Raw genomic sequence first — 21,714 nt, 5'->3', positions numbered from 1 at the left:
AATTATAAGTCCTTTCTCAGAAAAATATATTGAAAGGCATGGATAGAGACTGTAGTACAAAGGCAGCCGATTATGCTCAAGTATAATTACTAAAATATGAAAAAATAACCTATGTAATATCGTGATATGCTTCTTTAGTAATATATTAACAATACCAAAACAATACCTTTAGGGAGTGAAATATCGTTTTTGGAGGCTAAAGGCCATAAGTTACTTCACTGCCAAATGCATTATTAAATGAAAAGCTAAATAAAGCATAAAGGTTAGTGAAAAATAAAGTTGATTTCTTTTCCCATCCAAGTTCATGGACCCCCTGAAATTTATCTATGAACTTTCGAGGGATTTGTGACTCCCTGGTCAAGAATTTCTGTATTATCCCCTTGTTTGGGGGCTAAATAACCTTTTTTATTAGTGACACAAAGTCTTCTTTAGTCCCTTGAATGATTTTTAATACTTTTTGTAGTCTTTTTACAAAGTGAGGGTGGGGGGAGGGCACATTGCCAAATAAAACTCTGGGCTATAACCACGCAGTAGTTTAATTTTCTAAGTGTGAAGATAATACAAAACCCAGAAGTATTATTAGTAATAAAGAGACTAGCAAATTTGCAACCCGCCAGTTCCCGTTGATTTTTTAAAATTAAAACAGTATAAGAAAAAGTACAAGGATAGGGAGTTTTATATATTTGATATGATACATGTATTATTATATTACCAAGTTTTAACAAAATTATCAGAAAAATGTTTTTCTAATCTACAGTACATATTAATCCGAACATCTGCATTTGGTTATTAGTCAATGTGTAATTGTCTTGTAAAGCCATGGGATCTGATTTTAGGAAACAAAAAAGACTTACTTGGCCCAGAGCTAAAAAATTCCACTGTGCAACTGAATCTGTACAGAGGTGGGAGGCCTATGGCCCTCCTGGTATTGCTGAACAAAAATTCTCAGCATTCCTACATTTATCATGTTGCCTGAGTTTGCGTGAATTGTAGTTCAGCTGTGACCAGGAAAACAGTGCATTCCCGTTCTGCTGTAAAATATAACTGCTTGATGACAAAAGGGAAATTAGTAGTCAATTGTTTTATGTAATATGGGCATCTATCAACTATTGTGTCTATTGCTGCATATTTGTCTACTATAACCTGCCTACAGGTAGTCCCTCTGTTTATAGGCATTTGAACTTTGACCATTCAAAGTTACCACAGCACTGAAAAAAGTTGCTTACAACCAGTTTTTGCCCTTGCCATTGGAGCATCCCCATGGTCAAGTGATCATAATTCGAGAGCTTGGCAACCAGCATGTATTTATGATTATTGCAGCATCCTAAGTTGGTGTGACTGTCCTTTGCGACCTTCCCAGCCAACTTCCAACAAGCAACGTCAAAAGGGGAAGCTGGATTTGCTTAATAACCACATGATTCGCTTAACCACTGTGGCACAAAATTTGGTACAACTCACTTAACAACTCCTTTTTTTTAGCAACGGAAATTGTGGTCCCAAGGTGGTTGTAAGTTGGGAACTACCTGTATATAGCTTAATTTGATTTAAATAAAATATATGGAAAAAACTTTATAGCTAGTTCAGAGCCATTTTTAAGATATGAAATCAATTAAGTGCACAAACATACTGCTGAACTTGTTAGTAGTTTTATAGAGCAAGCCTACAGTGTGCATCTATCACCTGAAACAGAATAAAGTCATTGCAACACAAGTTAATTCTTTCACGATGATTCTGAGATACTAGTGTACACAGAGTACTCACTACAAACTTTTCAGAAAACCACACCTTTCTCTATCAAGGTACACATCCAACAGTTCAACAAAAGTTATGAAAATATCCAGACACAACAGGAAAACAGCAATAAAAAGACACAAATAGGCTTTAAATTGGAATGATGCCTGGTTGTATGCAAAAAAGTTCAAAGTTGAAATAAAGTTGATATTTTTATATTATTGATCTAGTGCAGGGGTGTCAAACTGCCAGCCCGCAGGCTGGATGCATCATAGCGAAACCGCACCCACCCCATTGCCAGCAATGGAAAAAAAAGTTGCGATACGTCGCAACATGTCACGAGACATTGCGAGTTTGAGACCCCTGATCTAGAGAGATAACACAAGCATATTAACTTTCAGAAAGGAGTGTTTTAAGCTTCTTACACTAAAGAGTATCAATTTGCAAAAAATTCCACAAAATAGGCTTTTTCTTTCACTCAGATCTGTTAGAAGGAAGTACACCCCTTAACTTGCTGTGAAGCAGCATTAATTTTTCTCATCCAGCACCTTCCAGTTGTATAGTAATGTATCTGCTATCATCCCCTGGCAGCATTTGGAAGGTTGTGGATAATGGATACCACGGACTAACACAACTTAAGTGAGAACACCAAGTGGAGGGAGAAGGGGTGTAATGGAAAACTGAAGCAGAAGTGAAGGAGAACAAGTTCAGTTACCAAATCACCTATCGAGATGATCCTTGATCTCTTCTACTGTAAGCTCCTTGACTTTAGCTTTGTGTATTCAGGCAACCACACAAATGCTTGGCCCTGGTGATACAGCTTTCTTTCATTTGTACATGGGTGTCCTGAGCTTTTCCTGTTGCTATGCCATAGGCCTGTTCTTTCTATTAAAAAGTTACAGGTTGGGACATTCTGCTCCTTAGTTCTTTCTCCCCAAACTTTATAGAGTACAGACAAGCTTGGCAATCCCCACCAGTTGGTGTCTTAAGGTCAAAACCTTAAGACAGCTTTTGGAAGGAATGAAGCTGGGAGGTGTCCCAAGTGAAGTGGGATGGGGGAAGAGAAAGTAGCCAGAAGACTTCAGCTAGAAAGGTGTGCAGGTGCCAGTTCACACCTACTAGACCAAGGGTAGTCAACCTTGGCTCTTTTATGACTCGTGGACTTCAACTCCCAGAATTCCCGAGCCAGCTGTGCTGGCAAAGGAATTCTGGGAGTTGAAGTCCACGAGTCATAAAAGAGCCAAGGTTGACTACCCCTGTACTAGACCGTCTTTACCTGGGACCCCACTGGTTTCATTCATACACTCACCTGCTCTGGGCCCTGAAAGCAGATCCTGCAGAGAGGCGTTCTCATTCCACTATCCAAACTGCTCCCCAGCGAATACCCATCCTCCGCCTTTCCTTTGCAGAAGTCGTCGGAGGAGGCGCTGCTCATCACAATCGTGGGAAGCTCTCCCTCTCCCCCAGGGCTTTCCCACTCTTCTTCTGGAGGGCTCGTGATGCCCCCTCCTCCTCCTCCTCCTCCTCCTCCTCCTCCACCACCATCACCCCCGTCAGTCGGCGCTCTCCGAGGTGCCCGTAGCCCTCCATATAGCGTAGTCAGCGTGTTGTTATTAGACGCCTGTAAACTCAAGGCTTGGTCTGTTCTGCTCATGGGAGGGAGAGGCAGCGGCGAGGGCGGAGGAGGGGCCGGGGGTCTCCGCAGAAGGAAGACCTTCAAGTCATTGAACAACATGCGGCAGCGGCACTTGAGGAGACCCTGATGGTGCAACATCTGTCTGGGGATCAACAGTCCAGAGCAACAGTACCATAAAACGATCACGCGAGTTGATATTAACATGTGCCTTCTCTTTCAGACAGGCGCGGGCAAGAAAAATGCAGACCGGTAGAGGGCGCACAAGAACAAGAGGGTTGAATTGGTTCACTTCCGCTTCCTTTCCCTTGGCTCCGACCCTATCCTCACCGAGACAGACTAGTTTACTAACAAAACTGGAAAATTGGCAGAATTTTTTTTTTGTATATTTCACAGCATGCGGGCAAAAGATAATGACTTTTCCCCCTTCTTTTCCCCCCAACTCTCTCCTTTTAAAAAAGCAAAGTATTAAATTTCAGTCTCCTTCCCACCCACCTTTTTAAAAAATAAACAATCCCAGAATTTTTTGTAACAAAAAGAATAAAATAAAATAGGAACAAGCGTTCTACCCTTTACGTGCTGGGTAGGCTAGTTCAAAGAAATATCGAGAAGGGAACTGATAATTCCAGAAGCAGAAAGTGGATGAGGGAGAGAGAATTCAAGTCACTAGAAAGTGTGGAGAGAGGGAAGAAACGGTTCGTTCAAAAGTATTTGACATATCAAATAGTCTCCTTATTACTAGTTTTTAAACTTAGGAACGTTTAAACATGTGCTTTTGATAGAACAACAGTAGAGGCAATAATTATTAAAATGCAAAAATAGTTTCTGTTGCTATCGCCATCATTAAGAATAGTAATATCAAAATTGGATTTCACTAACCCAAAGGAAAAAAAAGCACATTTTTCATGAAGAGAGAGAGAAACACATGCTTAATTTTAATTCCCCGTAGGATGTTCCATTTACTACTTTATTAAAATATTCTGAATAGAAATAGAAAAAGTCCTGAAAGGAAGTGAATATTAGAGAGGGTTAATTTTGACTCCAAGATTGGCTGGATTTTGCTTTACCTCCCGCGTTCGAGGAACTGTCTGGACTACACGCAACCACTGGGGGGGGGGGAACCCCAACAAAACAAAACCCGGAGATTGGGGAGAGGACCTAAATCTGAGTTATTCCATAATTGTTTTCCGTCTTGGGCTTGAGGTAAACACACCTCCGTCGAGTTCTAAGAGATCCTTTTGCATGAAATTGATTCAGCGAAATCTGGATCTTACATCGTCACGTTTCCTTTCCCCTTTTCACAAAACAGGAACGTCATCAAACGCAGTGACAGTCCTTACAGACCATCGTGGCTGACACGGAAGAAAAGGTGCATTCAGCAGATGCAGGGATCTCCCTTTGATGAAAAGGATGCCGCTACAACTCTCTCCCGTTGCATCTGCCTCGTCTTCTCCTATCCTCCTCTTCCTCCTCCTCCTCCTCTTCCTTCTCCTTCTCCTCCTCCTCCTTCTCTGATGCTTGTTTTCGCTCAATGGCATTGACGCTCAACCATTGCAAGTCTTTAAAATAAAAGGAGGAAACACACAAACCAACAGCCGTAGATCGGATCCTCGCTTTGCTAGGGAGGGTTGCCAAAAAGAAGGCGAAGGTTCGCTAGAAAAACGACGCGCCAGACTCAAAGCTCGGCGACAAAAAAAAAAAAAAAAAAAAGGGGGGGGGGTTGTTTCGCTTGCAGCTTTTCTACCTCCCCTCCCCGTCTCGGCAGTTTGGCTTCTCTTGGTCGGCAGCCTTTCTCAACTCTCCATCCGGCTTCCCGTGATGATGTGGCTGTTGCTACCTCCTTGGGATGCAATGGGAAAGGATAGTTTTGCGGTGCAAATGGGGATGTTGAAGAAGGGCGGGAGTGAGGGAGGCTGGGTGGGACGTGGTTCTTTCTCCGCCTCCTCCTCCTCTTCCTCCTCCACCTCTTGTCCAATCCTTAAATAAATAAAGCTAAGACCGAAAAGGCAAGGGGAGGAGGATAAATTTAAGTTGCAACCCAGTCTTGGTCTCCCGCCCCTCGCCATCTCCAACACCGGCAATCGCTGTCAATAAGCCGTTTGTGGTGTGCGCGGGGAAGAAACATCTCCGATAGAAAATGGGCCCGGGAAATTAGCGGCAGTAGCGGAAAGAATTGGAGGGAGGGGGGGAAGAAAAGAAGAGAGGGGAGAGGGCGCCGCTGACTCGAGCGGCCACGATTTCAGCACTCAACGCCTCTGGACAGCTCCCCTCGCCGCTCAGCACCTCGAGCTCTCGGGAGCTGACGCAACCAGCCCAGGCGGAGCCAGAAGGAAGGGGCGGGGCCAGACAGAGGCCAAGCCTTCCCGGGTGACCCTCCTCTCGGCGAGTCGCTTGTGTCCAAGCTAAACGTACATTGTTTACACTTCACATTTCCGCCTCCTTATAGCGTGGCTGAGCTGGCAAGTATTTGCTGATATGGCAAATATATAGGCAAGTGTTTGCCTATATGTGGATGGAATTTTCTCCGTGGTGGTGCCTTATTACAGCCCTTTAAATCCGGTTTCTGCCTGTTGCTAACATGTGGCAGGACTTACCTTCGGCCTCCGACTTCGGAATGATGTTTCTCAACGTCTGGTCACCCGTGTATCCGTGGAAGGGGTGCATTTAGCCCGCGCGTCTCTTTAGGAAGTTATGAGTTCTGCTAACTGGCTGTAATTAATTTGAGGAGCAGGCGATCGGGCAAAAACTGGACTAATTAGGGAACGCTGACATTCTCCCGCAGTTCTTAGGGATTTGGGATATATGGGAGATGGACTGAAGTAGAAAGGGGTATACCCGATGCAACACCTCCACCGTATCTGTTAGCTCTCTCCCTTAGGCTGCTGCTGGACACAGATTTAGCAGTCAAGAATCATAAAAGCTCTGCTCAGAAATAGCGCAGAATGTAAGGTGAAGTGGGAGGGAGCTCCCTGTGTCTAAAAATAATGAACTACTGCACTTTTGGTAGAGCCCAGCCTTATAGTTAAAGGAAGATGGATTTAAAAGGGGGAAAAAAGAATGCTTCTAACAATTGTGTGTTACTTATTCTAACATACAGCTAGCAAAACCTGACTCTCCTCCTCCAGTGGTGGGATTCAGCCAGTTCGCACCACTTCGGCAGAACCGGTAGCTAATTTTTTTGTTGCCCAGGCCCAGAATGGACTTCCGGAAACGGCATCCACACAGAGAACCGGTTGTTCACATATTTGAATCTCACCACTGTCCTCTCTTTTGAGACATTTCCCCATGCCTTACTACTATCCTTCTTTCTTTTCTTTCCCTTTCCCTAAGGAATCTAATCCTACGACTAAACATTAGTATATCGGTTGGAGTTTACGAGTCAAAACACTAGAAAATAAGTTGTCTTTCTTTGTTCTTTATACCAGGATAAGAAGTCGGAACACGTGTAATAATAATAATAATAATAATAATAATAATAATAATAATAATAATAATAATAATAATAATAATAATAATAATAATAATATTAAATTTATATACCGCCCTATCTCCCTTACGGGACTCAGGGCGGTGAACAGGCGATACTAAAAACCACGATAATAAATAAATAGTTTCTGTTCTAAAATCAAATTAAATAACAGGCCTGTTCTAAAAACACCCCATACAAAACCCCCACTAAAACATAATCAAACTATGCCAGGCCGGCCGCACGGAATAGATGGGCCTTCAGGGCTCACCATACCAAAGACGCCATACCAAAGACGCGCCCACCCCATTGCCGGCAATGCAAAAAGAGTCATGATACGTTGTGACATGTCACAGGACGGTGAGTTTGACACCCGTGACTTACGTAAATAATATAAAGGGGTGTAACTTGAATGTTGTGGCATGACCATGACAGACAGAGAATAAAGCATGTCATTGAGATACCTATATACTGCATCTTATGGCAAATTTGATAGGAATATAGCTCTAATAATCAGAGTAGAAGACTAGATGCTAGAAGTGTTTCTGTGATATTTCGGGGCCAAACTGATGGCAACATCTCCAGAATTCTTCAGCTCCATTTTAACAGTGGCATTTCCAGAGGGCAAAACTACGGTATCTGAAAGGTCCAAGCCATTAAACATGCTATTCTTCCATGCTGGGTTAAACAGTTGTACTTCAATATGAGATCCAGAAACATTTGTAGAAGTGGAAAGGAAAAAAAGGGGTATGTAGTGCCCCTTAAATTGAGATGAAGCATAGCAACTATAGTAATTGACGGTTGTTTTCCTCCTGGTAAGCTAATGCTCTGTGATAGGAAACAGAATCAAAGAATTTAACAGTCATTGCCCTTAAACTGTCCTGATTTAAAATGTTAAGGGTAGCACCAATTGTTAGCCTCATCACCCAGGCAGAAGAGAGGTTATTGTCCTGTTAAGGAGCACAAATTATGTTTGGATAAGATAAATGGACATTAATGAGGCCAGGAGGGCTTAGTGCTTCCACTATGACAGAGTATTGACCTTGTATTTATTTTTGTAGGACTGTGTCCCCTATTCTTGATTGGCTAGCAGTGCTTTGTAGTACACTTATCCTTGACCAATTTCAGAAATATTTTTCCAAAAAAGGAAAAGATTGACACTTCTTTCATGAAGGCTGCTACAAATTGTTCCATGGATATGTTATTATACTTGAAAAAAAATATACTGCTAGAATTTAGGATATTTTCCTTAATTTCTAACAGTGGAATCCCAGTAAGTAATAGTAATTTAGGCTTCTGCTAAATCACATGACTTGATTTAATAATTTAGAAGACTTCAAAAAGATCTACAGTATTTATATAATTTAATAATTTTCATTTAAAGACAGGAAATACTTTGGCCATTAATAAAGGCATTTATTTTATTTGAAAGATGCTATCCTTTTAAACTTTATTTCCTTATCACAGAACCTGATGATACTGATTTTGGTGGTGAGAATATATGAAAAAATAGATGTACGATCTGATCACTGAATATATGAAAAAAATGCGGTAGCAAAATATGTCATGTGGTTGCTTTACAATGCCATTTTTACAATGGGTATGTAAGGATGCAAGTTAATGAAAAATCAATAAAATTCACATTCTGTCCAAACCAAATATATCAAATTATCTCACTGTCTATCCAGAAGAGGCAATAAGTTGAGGATGAAAGGTAGTCATAAATCTTTCATAGATGCTTACCTTCAATATTGTGCATTTGAAAAAGAGGGAGGGCGGAGGGAGGGAAAGCAAGAGCAGAGAAATATAACAAAAAGCTTTAAAAGAAAGGTTAACAAAAAATGTATCAGTTATTTGGCTAAACAGAATAGTCGTTACCTTCTTTTGAAGGAATATGGCTCTTTTATATAAGTAAAGCAAGATAAGACCAAATCAGCATTGTTTTTTTTTTTATTTCTCTCAGCTGCATTAGGATATTATGTGGCCTTGCTCTTGAAGTTTGATTATTTGGGATGCACCAGTTTGTGTATCTCTAGGTTCCTATGAAAGATTCATATTTTCATCAAGAAATCCTTGTCCGGGTGTTGGATAGGAGTGCATTTTTATTTTGGGAGTGACGGAGCATTTGAATGCTTTGACTGTTTAATCACTTTGATTGCGTATTTAATTAGTCGTACACTACTGTATTTGGAACTAACCTTCTCAATATGAGAAGCAGCATTCCAAAGTGAATTCAATAACTAATGCATAATGGGTGCTATTAACATGCATATCACAGAGAGCTGAACAAGACAGATAGGATTCAAGTATCACTTAGAATTTGTATTTTCCTTTGTGATTTAAGAAAAAAAATAAATAGGCTTTGATGAGGAAAGCCACGAAAACCATTGAGGCTTCTGCACTCATGCCTGGTTAAATAGATTCAAAAAACACCATCACCAATTGCTTGGCATAGTTAACTAAAATCTACATTTGCTATTAATTTATTGCAACTGTGTTATATGTTAAAATGCTGAAAAATTTGAAGTGCTTCATCATTGAGAATGCTAGAAACATTGAAAATCCAACTTTTATCTTCATTTGACTGTTGTTTTGCCAAAAGCCCTCTGGAAGTACAATATTTCAAATTTATTTTGGTAAATAACTGGTAAGGTTAAAAAAGCACAAAAACAATAACCAAATACAACAAAGGCAGCATAAAGATAATGCAAAAGCTAAAAATTAAGATTTAAAAATGAAAAAGGGGGAAATGGACTAAGATACAATAACTTAAAACAGAAGGTAAAACAGAAGTAAAATAAAAATATAGACTAAAAGAAAAAAGAAGAAATACTCTATAATATAATTATTTCTAGATTTGGCCATCTTATGTCTTCTTATGGAAATAAACTAAACAATGGGGACAGTGAGTTAATTGATATAGAACATTTCTATCCCAGGCAATCTAAAACTAATAGGGTTATCTGTGCTTGTAACATAGATGGTTGTGCAGGTAACAGTATCAACCTTGCTGTCAAGCAAAATCAAGCTTTTAATAGTGAGTGCCATACCAAGATTAATCAAACAGGTGGTAAGAAAGTAGGGGAACACAGCCACCATGCAGGTTATATAGAAAGTAAACACAGGATCAGTCAAAAAGGACTCAAATGTCTATACACCAACGCACAGAGTATGAGCAATAAACAGGGTGAATTAGAAATTCAGGTTAATGAGGGCAGATATGATATTGTTGCCATTATGGAAACTTGCTGAGATGAAACCCACAAATAGAACATACAACTAGAGGGATTTAAATTATTTAAAAGAAATAGACCAAATAAAAGAAGAGGTGGAGTTGCACTATATATAAATAATTACATCTGTACAGAAATAGAGCACAACAATGATGAAAACTGGTTGAATGCATTTAGGTCAATATAAAAGGGGAGAAAAATGACATTGCTATAGGTCACCCAACCAAACAGAGGAAACAAATGAAGTTTTTGCTAGTCAGTTAACCAAGGTATGTAGGAAGCACATCACAATAATAATGGGAGGGTTTAATTACCCTGACATCAACTGGGAGACAAACTCTGCACAAGTGAAAAATCAAACAGGTTCCTGACAAACCTAGCAGACAACTTTGTCTCTCCAAAAGTAGAGAAGGGAACTAGGGGATCAGCCATATTGGACTTAATTCTCACTAACAGAGATGAAGTGATAGAAGGTGTTGAACAGGAACCTTGCATGAGTGATCATGCAATATTGGAATTCAACATTATGCAAGCACAAGCAAAAGAACATAGTCAAACTAGAGTGTTGGACTTTAAGAGAGCTTATTTCAATAAACTTAGAGAGAGCTTGGGAAGGATTCCATGGATGAGAATCTTCAAAGGGAAAACAACTCAAGAAGCTTGGGAAATGTTGAAAAGTGAGATTATAAAAGCCCAGTCTAGCACAATACCAACGAAGAAGAAAAATAACAGCTCTCAAAAGAAACCAACATGGCTGCATAGCATTAAATGCTCTAGAAAGAGTGCAGAGCAGAGCAACAAAAATGATCAGGGGACAGGGGGCTAAAACATATAAAGAATGGATGCTGGAATTGGGTATGTCTAGTTTAATGAAAAGAAGGATTAGGGATGATATAATAACAGTGTTCCAATATCTCAGGGGCTGCCACAAAGAAGAGGGAGTCAATCTATTCTCCAAAGCACCTGAGGGCAGGACAAGAAGCAATGGATGGAAACTAATCAAGGAGAGAAGCAACCTAGAACTAAAAAGAAATTTCCTAACAGAATAATTAATCAGTGGAACAACTTACCTCCAGAAGTTGTGAATGTTCCAACACTGGACGTTTTAAAGAAGAGATTGGACAACAATTTGTCTGAAGTGGTATAGGGTTTCCTGCCTAAGCAGGGGGTTGGACTAGAAGACCCCCAAGGTCCCTTCCAACTCTGTTATTCTATTCTATTCTATTCTATTCTATTCTATTCTATTCTATTCTATTCTATTCTAAACTGCAGAGAGAAATATAGCAACTCTGCTGGTGATTGTAGAAATCTGATCTGTGAGTTGGAAACAAACTGCTTTTTCCACATAATACAGTACATTCAGGTTTTGTCAGGAGGTGTGTGTCTGCACAGATGTTGGTGTAAAAAAGGCAGTGGAAAAATACATGCATTAGATTCATTTTGACCAAACAGACAAGATCTCTCATAAATGGGATCGTACTGTATCTCTGTACTAATACTGCTGAGGGTAAAACGTTGAAATAATTCTCCACTCTCACCCCCAAGGCTCTACAATTTGCTAGGCAAACGAAGTTGTGTAAGTGGTTTATGGGTATAAATGATTTCCAATTTGGATTTCTACATATGAGAGTTGGCTATCGTATTCGAATCTGTCTAATGTACAATGTCAAAGACTCTTCCAATGGATTTCGGCTTTAACTCCCTGTAAACCTACAAGCAGCAGAAAGTAGAAAGACAACAGTTAAGGCTGGTCAGCTAAGACTCTTTTCTTTCCAGTTTGATGAAAGGCCATAATGAAGAATCAACGAGATCAGTGAGCCGTTGGGAACACAGGACTTATACTAAGCCAGTAAGTCAAGCACAAATGCAGACTCTCTCTTGCAATGGAATGGTTTCCATGTGGATTAAAGCATTTGAAACACAGCACGAGGTGTGGGAGAGTGCTCGTAAAAACCTAAACTGGACCGTATCTGAAGGCTTTAAACCACTGTATGTGCATACCTGTGAAACATACAGCATCTGAGATATATCTTTAGATAAAAAAAAATGTGATGGTGGCAGATAAGCCTCTTTTCCCTTTACAAGGAAAAAAAAAGTCTTTGACGGAAAGGCTTAGCTTTGGCAGAAATGGCTCTAATTTGTCCCCATCAAGCTGCAGAGGTTTGAAAAATCCCACCAACATTTTTTAAAAGCTGGAACTCGTTTAGTTTTATTATTTCCTGTTTGCCATTGATGTTGGTGGAGTCTTTTCAAGAAAAATCATCATTTTGATCTTAGGGTGATCGTAAGCTTTTCCTCAGTTCAGATTTCTGCTAAGAAATCTGCCACAGACTTCTGCTGAGGCCCAGTTATCTAAGCAAAAGAACTGCTGCATCTTTAGCATATAGCAATATTTTCCAATGCCTGCCACCTAAGTTTAGGAGGCTGGAATTCATTTTGGTTAAGCAGCTACTACCCAATTCACATAGCTATTAAGCAAAATGGGGGCCAGGCTCAGTGGTGGGATTCAAATATGTGAACAACCGGTTCTCTGTGTGGATGTCATTTCCGGGAGTCCATTCTGGGCCTGGGCAACAAAAAATTAGCTACCGGTTCTGCTGAAGTGGTGCGAATCGGCTGAATCCCTCCACTGGCCAGGCTATAATCCTGTTTAACTCTTTGATGGGCTATTATGTCTGCAATAAGGTAGCCAGCTCTATCCCATCTAACTCGGGTAACTGTATTTTCAGACAGCATTCAATTTTGAAAAAGTAGCTGCCAATCAATAGATATGTGGTACAGCTTCCACCAGAATCTATTCCTTAGCATCAAATACTGATTATAATATAGCATCAGATGCTGATTTTAAATCAACAAAAGGAAACCTATGAGGGGTGGCATTGCCCCTGCGCATTTCTGTTAAAAAATAGTAACATGACGCTGATCTACCATTGATCTGGTCTCCCTAAATCCTGCTTGCTCATCAGCTAGGAGTTTCTTCTGATCCAGCCAATCCAATAACTTATAAGAAGTAGTGTAGGAGATGACCAAGCTGAGCCCGAGGGAGGAGGGGTCAAATGCATCATCAGTCTCGAGTCCCTTCGTGCCCACAAGGGATCTAAGTCCAGCCCACCTTGAATTCCATTTTCTATTATCTCCTGCTAATTTGCTTTGACTGTTAGTAATTCAGATTCTTATAGAGAGCCTAAGCTTGCAATATGTATTTATATTTATATTTATATTTATATTTATATTTATATTTATATTTATATTTATATTTATATTTATATTTATATTTATATTTATATTTATATTTATATTTATATTTATATTTATATTTATATTTATATTTATATTTTTTATATTTATATTTACCTTTAGCAGCAGCCAAAAAAGCTAATATAATCCTGGGTTGTATAAACAGAGGCATAGAATCAAGAACACACGAAGTGTTAGTACAGCTTTATAAAACTCTAGTAAGGCCACACCTGGAATACTGCAGCCAATTTTGGTCACCATATCACAAAAAAGATGTTGAGAGTCTGGAAAAAATTCAGAGAAGAGCAACTAAGATGATCAAAGGGCTGAAGACTAAAACATATGAAGAACGGCTACAGGACTTGGGTTTGGCTAGTCTAAAGAAAAGAAGAAATAGGGGTGACATGATAGCAGTATTCTGGTATTTGAGGGGCTGCCACCAAGAAGAGGGGGCCACGTTATTCACCAAAGCACCAGAGGGAAGGACGAGAAACAATGGTTGGAAACTGATCAAAGAGAGAAGCAACCAGAAATTAAGGAGAAACTTCCTGACAGTGAGGACAATTAACCAGTGGAAAAGCTTGCCTCCAGAAATCGTGGGTGCGCCCTCACTGGAGATTTTTAAGAAGAGGCTAGATGTCTGAGATGGTATAGGTTCTCCTGCTTGAACAGGGGGGCTGGACTAGAAGACCTCCAAGGTCCCTTCCAGCTCTATTCTATTCCATCATATTTACAGCGGTGAGGATGGCAGAAAAGATTATTGGCAGTTCATTCCCTTCTATCCAGGACATAGCATATAAGTGTTGCTTGAGCAGGGTTCGCAGGACTGTCTGGGACACTACACATCCTCTTCACAACCTATTTTCCTTGTTACCTTCTGGGAGGAGGCTTAGTGGTATCCAAAGGAGAACATCCAGATTCAGTCACAGTTTTGTTCCATACAGTATTGGAACTCTCAAGCTTCCTCTTTCTGCTATGTATTCAAGATGGACAGTGATTAATATTTATATGTATTTATATGTAAGGGTGTAGGTATATGTAGGTATAAGGGTGTAGGTATATTTATATGTAAGGGTATATGTTGTATATAGCATGTTTATATGTGTTATGCATGTGTACGCTTTTGAGAGCAGGCAACAGAATTTCATTTATAATGTGTGCCAGTGTGCCCACAGTAAAAAAAAATGACAATAAAGGTTCTTATCTTATATTCATTTGATCTGCCTAAGTTTCCTGATTTCTCACTCTTGACAAATAGCATATTGCTTATTAGGCATGCTTAATAAGCTAACTGGATAATAATGTCAAAGGCTTGTGCTATTGCCATTCTTAGTTATAGATCAGATCCTGCCATCTGGCATTTGGAGTGTATTGTTGATATGTGTGAAAAGGGAAGATAAGAGAGCGGGCCCATTGATTAACATTTCCCTTTAATAACTGGTAGTATTAGGTCACAACCTGGGGCTTTCCAACTTTTTGGTTGATTAATTGGTTTAAGAATGTGTGTGTGAGAGATTGGGGCAGAGGGGAGGTGCAGGGAAAAATGCCTGCAGTGTATCATGTGCTGATTGGCAAACAGAAAGAGAGGAGCTATACATTGTACTATATAATTCTTCCCATCTAGCAGCTGGAGTCCTAGTCTCCAAACCTCCTCATGCAATAAGCAAGCAATTAGCTTCCAAAATAGGAAGGCATTCTTATCTTCCACAGCCTGAAAACTCACTCTTAATTTGCTTGAGCAAAAATTTTAGGTTTTTTTTTTTCCTTTTAATTAAAATTTTATAAAGCTTCTTCTGGACAATTAACTGATGTCTAGCATGGAAACAATTGCTCAGTCTATAAGCTTTAAAAGCTACCATTAATCCTGACCTATATAGCTTGATCAAACCAGGGGTTTGGGGAATATAAGCCGGTCTTCTCCTAGCACACGGGTGTCAGACTCGCGACGTCATGTGACGTGTTGCGACATATCATGACTTTTTTTCCCATTGTCGGCAATGGGGTAAGCGCAGTTTTGGCGTGACGCATCCAGCCCATGGGCCGGCAGGTTGACACCCCTTTCCTAGCATGTCGGTAGGATATTTATAATAGCTGGGTAGAGCTTATGAGGTCTTTATATATGGCTAGGGCTACTATTGGATTTGAGGTTGATCACCAGCGATCCTGAAAGCAGGGAGAGCTCAACTTAAGTTAGTGATCGTTGTATCACCTGTGCCCACTTTGTGGTCCATTGAACTTAGTGGCTAATTCTCCTCATTACTCTTAACATGGACAGGGCAAAGTGAGCAGGGGCTCAAGCTCAGGAGAAGCAGAAAGGAAGGGTCACCATATGGCCAAAGTCCAACTTTAAATGTGTCTATTTTATTAAACAGAGGTCAGCCTGAAATCAATTGTAGTCAACCCTCAGATCTCCAGTCCATGAGCTCAATGTCAGAATTGCTTTGCCACACCATTTAATACTTAGAAGTGGAAACTCCTGGCAAGCTGTTCTGTACTAATCAACAGCTTGCCATATGGATTCTGGGGTCCTTGGAATGATAAAGCCTACTATCAGAATATCCTTTGGGAAGGGAAAAATAACTGCCACAGCAGGAAAAGAGAACCGAGTCACTGGGGCTAATCTATTATTACTTACTGTTACTATGGTCACATTTGGGTGACTGAGCTTGGAGATATAATTTTCCAATTCATCCCAATGGTCCTTGGTCAAGCAAGGCAGTCTACAAGATGGAAGTCAGACATTAAGAATTAGAAACCTCTTGATGAGGCAACTTAATTATAAATGCTAAAACTAAGTTCTCCACAAGATTCGGCTCAATGTTGTTTGAAATCAATGGGCAAAGTCCCTTGGCGATGACTCTGAGACTTCTTTTGTGACTTCAAGAAAATATACAATGAAACTCTGCAGCACCAAAATGTCTTCTGGGGGCCACGCTTTCTGCAACAGGTACAAATTAAATCCAAGAATGAGTGGTCATTCATTTTGATCTGCCATTCCATAATATTCAAGGAAACCAGGGACAATCCATCATGGTTAGTTCCTGGTCAATCTACAAAGTGTCCAAGGCAGTGACTTGTCACCTTTAGGGCAGGCTGATAATCATTTCAAGGAGTGGAATAGAATGAGGATGCCTGGCATCTAAAAGATAATGATCAGCCAACTGAAAATCTGATATTAGGAGACACGTGGTTGGGTATCTAATGTAGGAAAGCCCACATTTTTTCTGAAGAACTGCCATTGTCAACGGCAGATATAGGTTTAAAAACATGTTTTCTGGAACTGAGGTTACCAATGATGAGATCAGGAATGCATTAATATGAACCACAGCTTGTACCGTAGGCTAGTCTGGGATAGTCTGTTTTTCAAAGAAGGTGTACTTTTTGGTTATTTGTTTTCTGGAAGTTTTGAGAACAGCTTGCAAGCCTAAGCAGATTTAGGGTTTTCTCTGAGGTTCAGGAGGTTTCTAAGCAGTAGAGTTGTCCCGTGAGCTAATTTCATAGCTTGTACAGGGCCTTGAATTCTAGACAATAACTTTAGCTGCTGATCCTTCATCCTTGGGCATTGTAACAGAGTTGGTAGAATAATTAATTGCTCTCTCTCCTGCTAAGGGTGCCTGCTAGTTTATGGTCTTAAATGAAATAGAGTTCATATTTAAATCTGGAAATACTTCAGCAGGATAAATACAGCTGAGTCACAGTTAATGCGTGTTCGGATAATACAATATACTTCATTTATGTAAATTGTATAATGATAACAGGTTGTGTTTAATGCAAATCAATATTCAGTTAATGCAAGGTTAGTACATGCGCAGCTGAGATTAGCAAGATATTTCTGGAGTTTTAGGTACGGCTATTTCAGCCTGTACTCACCGATTTTCACGTTTGCAAAATGGATAAAAGAAAGATTCCTTCATATAAAAACATTACAAAAAAAAGGAGAGACTGTCAGAATTTCTCAATCTAAGAATCATCTTATTCTTTATGTAAGACGTGTTGCAAAATCTGTTTTGGGGCTGCTTATTTGAAAAGAGCATATTGGCAACCGAATATAGAGTGTGAGGGTCCTGCCTCTTTGATGGAGTTCTGGCATAAGCATTTATTTCATTTCTCAAATCCACTTTTTGATAGAAAGTTGACCAAACAGCGCTACCACAACCTATGTAGTTAGAAAGCGATAATTAGCCATCGGGTCTGTAATAGATTTTCCTGGCAGCCTGTTGTTCTCATTGAACATATATCAAGGGCTCTATAAATTTTCTGTTTTAAAGGAGTTGCTTAAAGAAAATTAAAACTTAAAAGAATTTTGGCTGGACTTTCTTTTTCTAGGAGACATGTAAGTGCACTGAACCATGGAGGGATTAAAAAAAAAACCATAATCTGGAAGGTACATGACGATTCTTCAATAGTTGGAACTACTATGATCCTTACTGAGCAAGTGTGTTCTACAGGGTTTGAAGTGGGAACGTACATTTTGTGTATATTAAAGACGTGCACATGTTTTAAACCTGGACACTCAACTTTCCCTATTGACATTCAGTCTCTTTGGCCATTATACATGATGCACATCATGTTGGTTTCTACAATCAGAGTCGGAAGCACTGATTGCTTCCATGGTGAAAGGATCTGCTGGATGCCCATTTTGGGGTCCTTTTGAATCCCAGTGAAATTGCCCACTGAAGTAGTACCCATTTATCTACTTGCAGTCACCTACTTTCAAACCGCTGGGTTGATGGAAGCTAGAGTGTGTGACAGAGCGCACCCTGCCCCACAGCAGCAAGATTTCAAATGTGAGGCTGCTGATCATCAGCCCAGTGTTCTAACCTCATGAGCCACCACACTCATCATGTTGGTTATAGGAGAGGGAAGCAATCTTTGTTGTAGAGTGGATAACAGGAAGTGTCTATTTACAGTCCTTGAGTCCCAGCTTCATATGACAATGTGATCTTCTATCCTTATGAAGTGGAAATCAGTCACCTGTGGTGGCTAAGGTGCTCAGTTAGAAATCATGAGACTGAGAATTATAGCCCTCCCTCAGTATAATGATATGTAGAATTCCTTGGGAGACAAAAGGAAGAGCTACAGACTAGACAACAGTTACATAACAGGCAATTGAACTTATAGAAGGGTGTGTCAAACATCTCAGAAGAATATCTCTCTAGTTTCTTGGACAATACAGGCAAGATGGAAGAGGTGTACTTTCACATCTGTACTTTCACACCTGCAAGTTTCTGTTATTGTAACATTACAATAAGATAGAGCTAGTTTTTCTTGATGTGCTTCTTGTCTGGACTACCTCACAAGGATGATACACAGGCATGAAAGTTGGCTGGGTGATTTGGGGTCAGTAGCTCTGTCTTAATCAAAGCCCACCTTAAAGAGCTGCTCTTGTGGGGAAAATTGGAGACACAATTTTACTATATACATCACCTTGAGTTGTATTAATAAAGCCATGGTACAAATCTAGTGATAACGATGTACTAAGCTTCTAATAAATACCTTAAAATAGGAACTCCAAGTTCTTCAAAACCCATTTGTTCTTCCAAATGTTAGGTGGTCCTAGCCTCCCAAAGGTTGCTCACATCTTTATATAGTAATATGAGAGGCAACAAAAGGAGGATGGAGAATCATTGGTTTTGTGTATTGATAGCAGTCTTCCCAGAAGTATAATTTGCTAACTGTATAGATGGGGAAATATTTATTCACTACCTTAGCTGAGTTCAAAAGAGGATTAGACTAATAATAGAGTATTAATGAAGGATCAGCTTATGAACATCTATTAGCCATCTCTTTTTCAGTCATGGCTGCTGAGAGAAAAACAGCAGGGAAGAGCTATTGATTTCCTGCTTTACTTCGGAAAAATATCTCTCTGGCCTGTTGGTAACAGTATGCTGGTCACATTAGCGTTTAGTGGGTCCCAACCATGTCCTTTTTTTACCCAATTGCACTTTAAAAATTACATTTTTAAAAATATGGAGATTCCCATAAATTTTATTTATCAAGTATCACACTAATTTCTATAGTAGTTAATTCATACTAACAAATTAAACAACAATGCTAAAATTGCCTTCAAACTGAATAGAATCCTGGATGCATCTATGCATTCTACTTCACTGCATTACGGGTTTGCAATTGCTGCCTTTTGGATTATTATTTTTTTTTGTCCCCCATCTAGCCAACAATGGTGGAATTCTCAGGTAGCCCCTTCCAAGTATTAATCGGAGTTAAGCCTGCTTAGCTCCCAGATCAACCAAAATCAGCAAGTGCTGCCACCTGCTGAGGGTCTCACTTTCAATTGTGCTAATGCAGCTTGCTTCACTGTTGTATAACTAACAGCCTGGAATGAAGTTCCTTTAATCCCACTGACTTTAATTAGATGAACTCCTTTAAATGCAAATGTTCTAGATAGACTAATTTGAAGAGTGATCAACTTGAAAGGGCAACAAAAAGGAGGAGATATTAATGAGCTGTTTCTAATATTATGATCCTAACAACTGTCATCCTTACTGGTTGCGGGGGAGGGGGGGATATGACCAGATTATGCCTGCCAAATTCTCCCTCCATCCTCTCAATATTATGTAAAGTTCTAGAGTTCCATAAAGCTTAGGGTACATGTAAGGATTTGCATCCTCTTCATGGATTATTTCCTAAATAAGCATTTTCTCTCAGTCCAAGTGATGAAAACCACAGGCCTTAGTTAAAGAGCTGCATAAATGGGGTTTGTAGCATGAAGTAAAACGGAAATGGACACTCTATTATTCAGGTGGGCTTAATATGTTCATCTGAACACATTATAGTGAACCATAACATGGTTTGTGGGTTATAGCTTAGGCACTTATATGAACTGAACCTTGGAGGTTTGTTCAACAAACTCTGATTAAAACCCATAGTCCTTTATGTACTGAGCCTATTTATGTACTGATCCCTCTAGATCAGGGGTGTCAAGCTCGCCAAGTCACGTGACGTGTCGTGACATATCATGACTTTTTTCCCCTTGCCGGAGTTGGGGTGGGCGTGGCTTCCACATGACGTATCCAGCCCGCGGGCCGGCACTTTGACACCCCTGCTCTAGATGGCTATTATTTAAAATCAGCCCTATGAATGAACCCATTGCCAAACTAAATGGTCTCATCTGATGGTCTGGGGCTGACTGTAAGAACTCTCTCAAGAATTCTGTTTCTTGAGTCCTCTATTTGGCATGCCACAAACATTTGTTTCAGACCATTGTGCTGCCTCCTGACTTTCAACAACCCAGAGAGTTTCTGTTCCACTTAAGTTTCCCTTAATGGGAGAGAGGCAGTCTTGATTGCTTTGTTCTCAGCTACATCCCCCTGGCATGTCATCATTAGAGTTACTCTTCTGAAGGCTCCTGATCATCAAGAGCCCCATCAGGATTCCGGCTCATGTTGTGTCACAGCAAGACTTTCAGTGTTTTCACTGGATAAGGATGTTCTTAAGGAAAATCCTGAGTGTGCTAATTAAGCTGAGCATATCAGACCAAAACCAGTGAGTAGAAAGATTTGGACTGCACTCTGTTCCCTCAGAGAGTTTTATCTGCTGTGGGCAAGATTGATCTTGCTGGCTAGTAACAAGGAATGGCAGGGGAGGCAAAACAGAGTTAGCTTAGCAAAATCTTAGTGAGATCTTAGCAAAGATCTTAGATGGACTCAGCAGGTGACAGCACCTAACTTCAAAAGTTAAGCGGGGTCAGGTCTGGTTAGCAAGACTCTGTACTTTGCATACAAAGGCAAAAGGGTGCTTTGAAGCACATAGGGAAGCTAAGTTAATGCAAGCTCATTACTGAAAACTCCATGGGCAGAAGAGAAGCAGATAGTTTCTCGTTTCACATAAAAAGCATGGCGTAACTCTGGCTCCTGTAGCAGGAATATAGAAATACAGTATGTATAAATGCTATCAGATAGGCTGCATGAGTAGGACCTGAATTCAGAAAGTGTGTGCATAACAGACTTCGGTTTAATCCTTGGCAGTTTAAGGATATGGCAGCAGCTGATGGGAGGGCATAATCTTTTCCTTGGAAGAAACAAATAGGTTGAATCCACACATTCTGTTCAGCTATAATGATGGGTTTTGGCTGTTGTTCTTGTTGTTCTGATTTAGGCTGATTGCATGAACCCAAACAATTGTGGCTGATTTGATCCATCATGATAAAAGAAACCACAGGAACAGGGTCTATAAAGTAAGCAAATGTGGTTATTCAACCAGCTCTCTTATGATTCCCTCCTCCCCATCAGTTCAAAGCATTCCTAACCCAGTTACTTGTAAAAAAAAAAAGAGAGAAGGGGGAAGCTTGGGGCCATTGCTGTGGAGGAAGACTTTTTTGAACCATTATTTTTTCTAGCTGAAGGCTAATTTTAAAAAGGTATATAGGTAATCCTCAACTTACAATCATTCATTTC

At 40.0% G+C, this 21,714-nt stretch overlaps 1 protein-coding gene across 1 annotated transcript in view; it reads right to left on the bottom strand.

Annotated features, from left to right (window-relative positions):
• The window catches only part of MARCH4 (membrane associated ring-CH-type finger 4), a 124,463-nt gene extending 120,892 nt beyond the window's left edge, over positions 1-3,571 (bottom strand). Inside the window, exon 1 of the mRNA XM_015831255.1 lies at positions 3,041-3,571. Within this exon, the coding sequence (XP_015686741.1) occupies positions 3,041-3,571 (531 nt within the window). The remainder of the gene's footprint in view (positions 1-3,040) is intronic.
• Between the last annotated feature and the right edge of the window lie 18,143 nt (positions 3,572-21,714).

Source organism: Protobothrops mucrosquamatus, unplaced genomic scaffold, assembly GCF_001527695.2.
Source record: "Protobothrops mucrosquamatus isolate PMUCROS unplaced genomic scaffold, P.Mucros_1.0 scaffold_254, whole genome shotgun sequence".
Classification (NCBI taxonomy): domain Eukaryota; kingdom Metazoa; phylum Chordata; class Lepidosauria; order Squamata; family Viperidae; genus Protobothrops; species Protobothrops mucrosquamatus.
The sequence above is the reverse complement of the archived record's forward strand: the minus strand, read 5'-3'. Positions and strand labels throughout refer to the sequence as shown.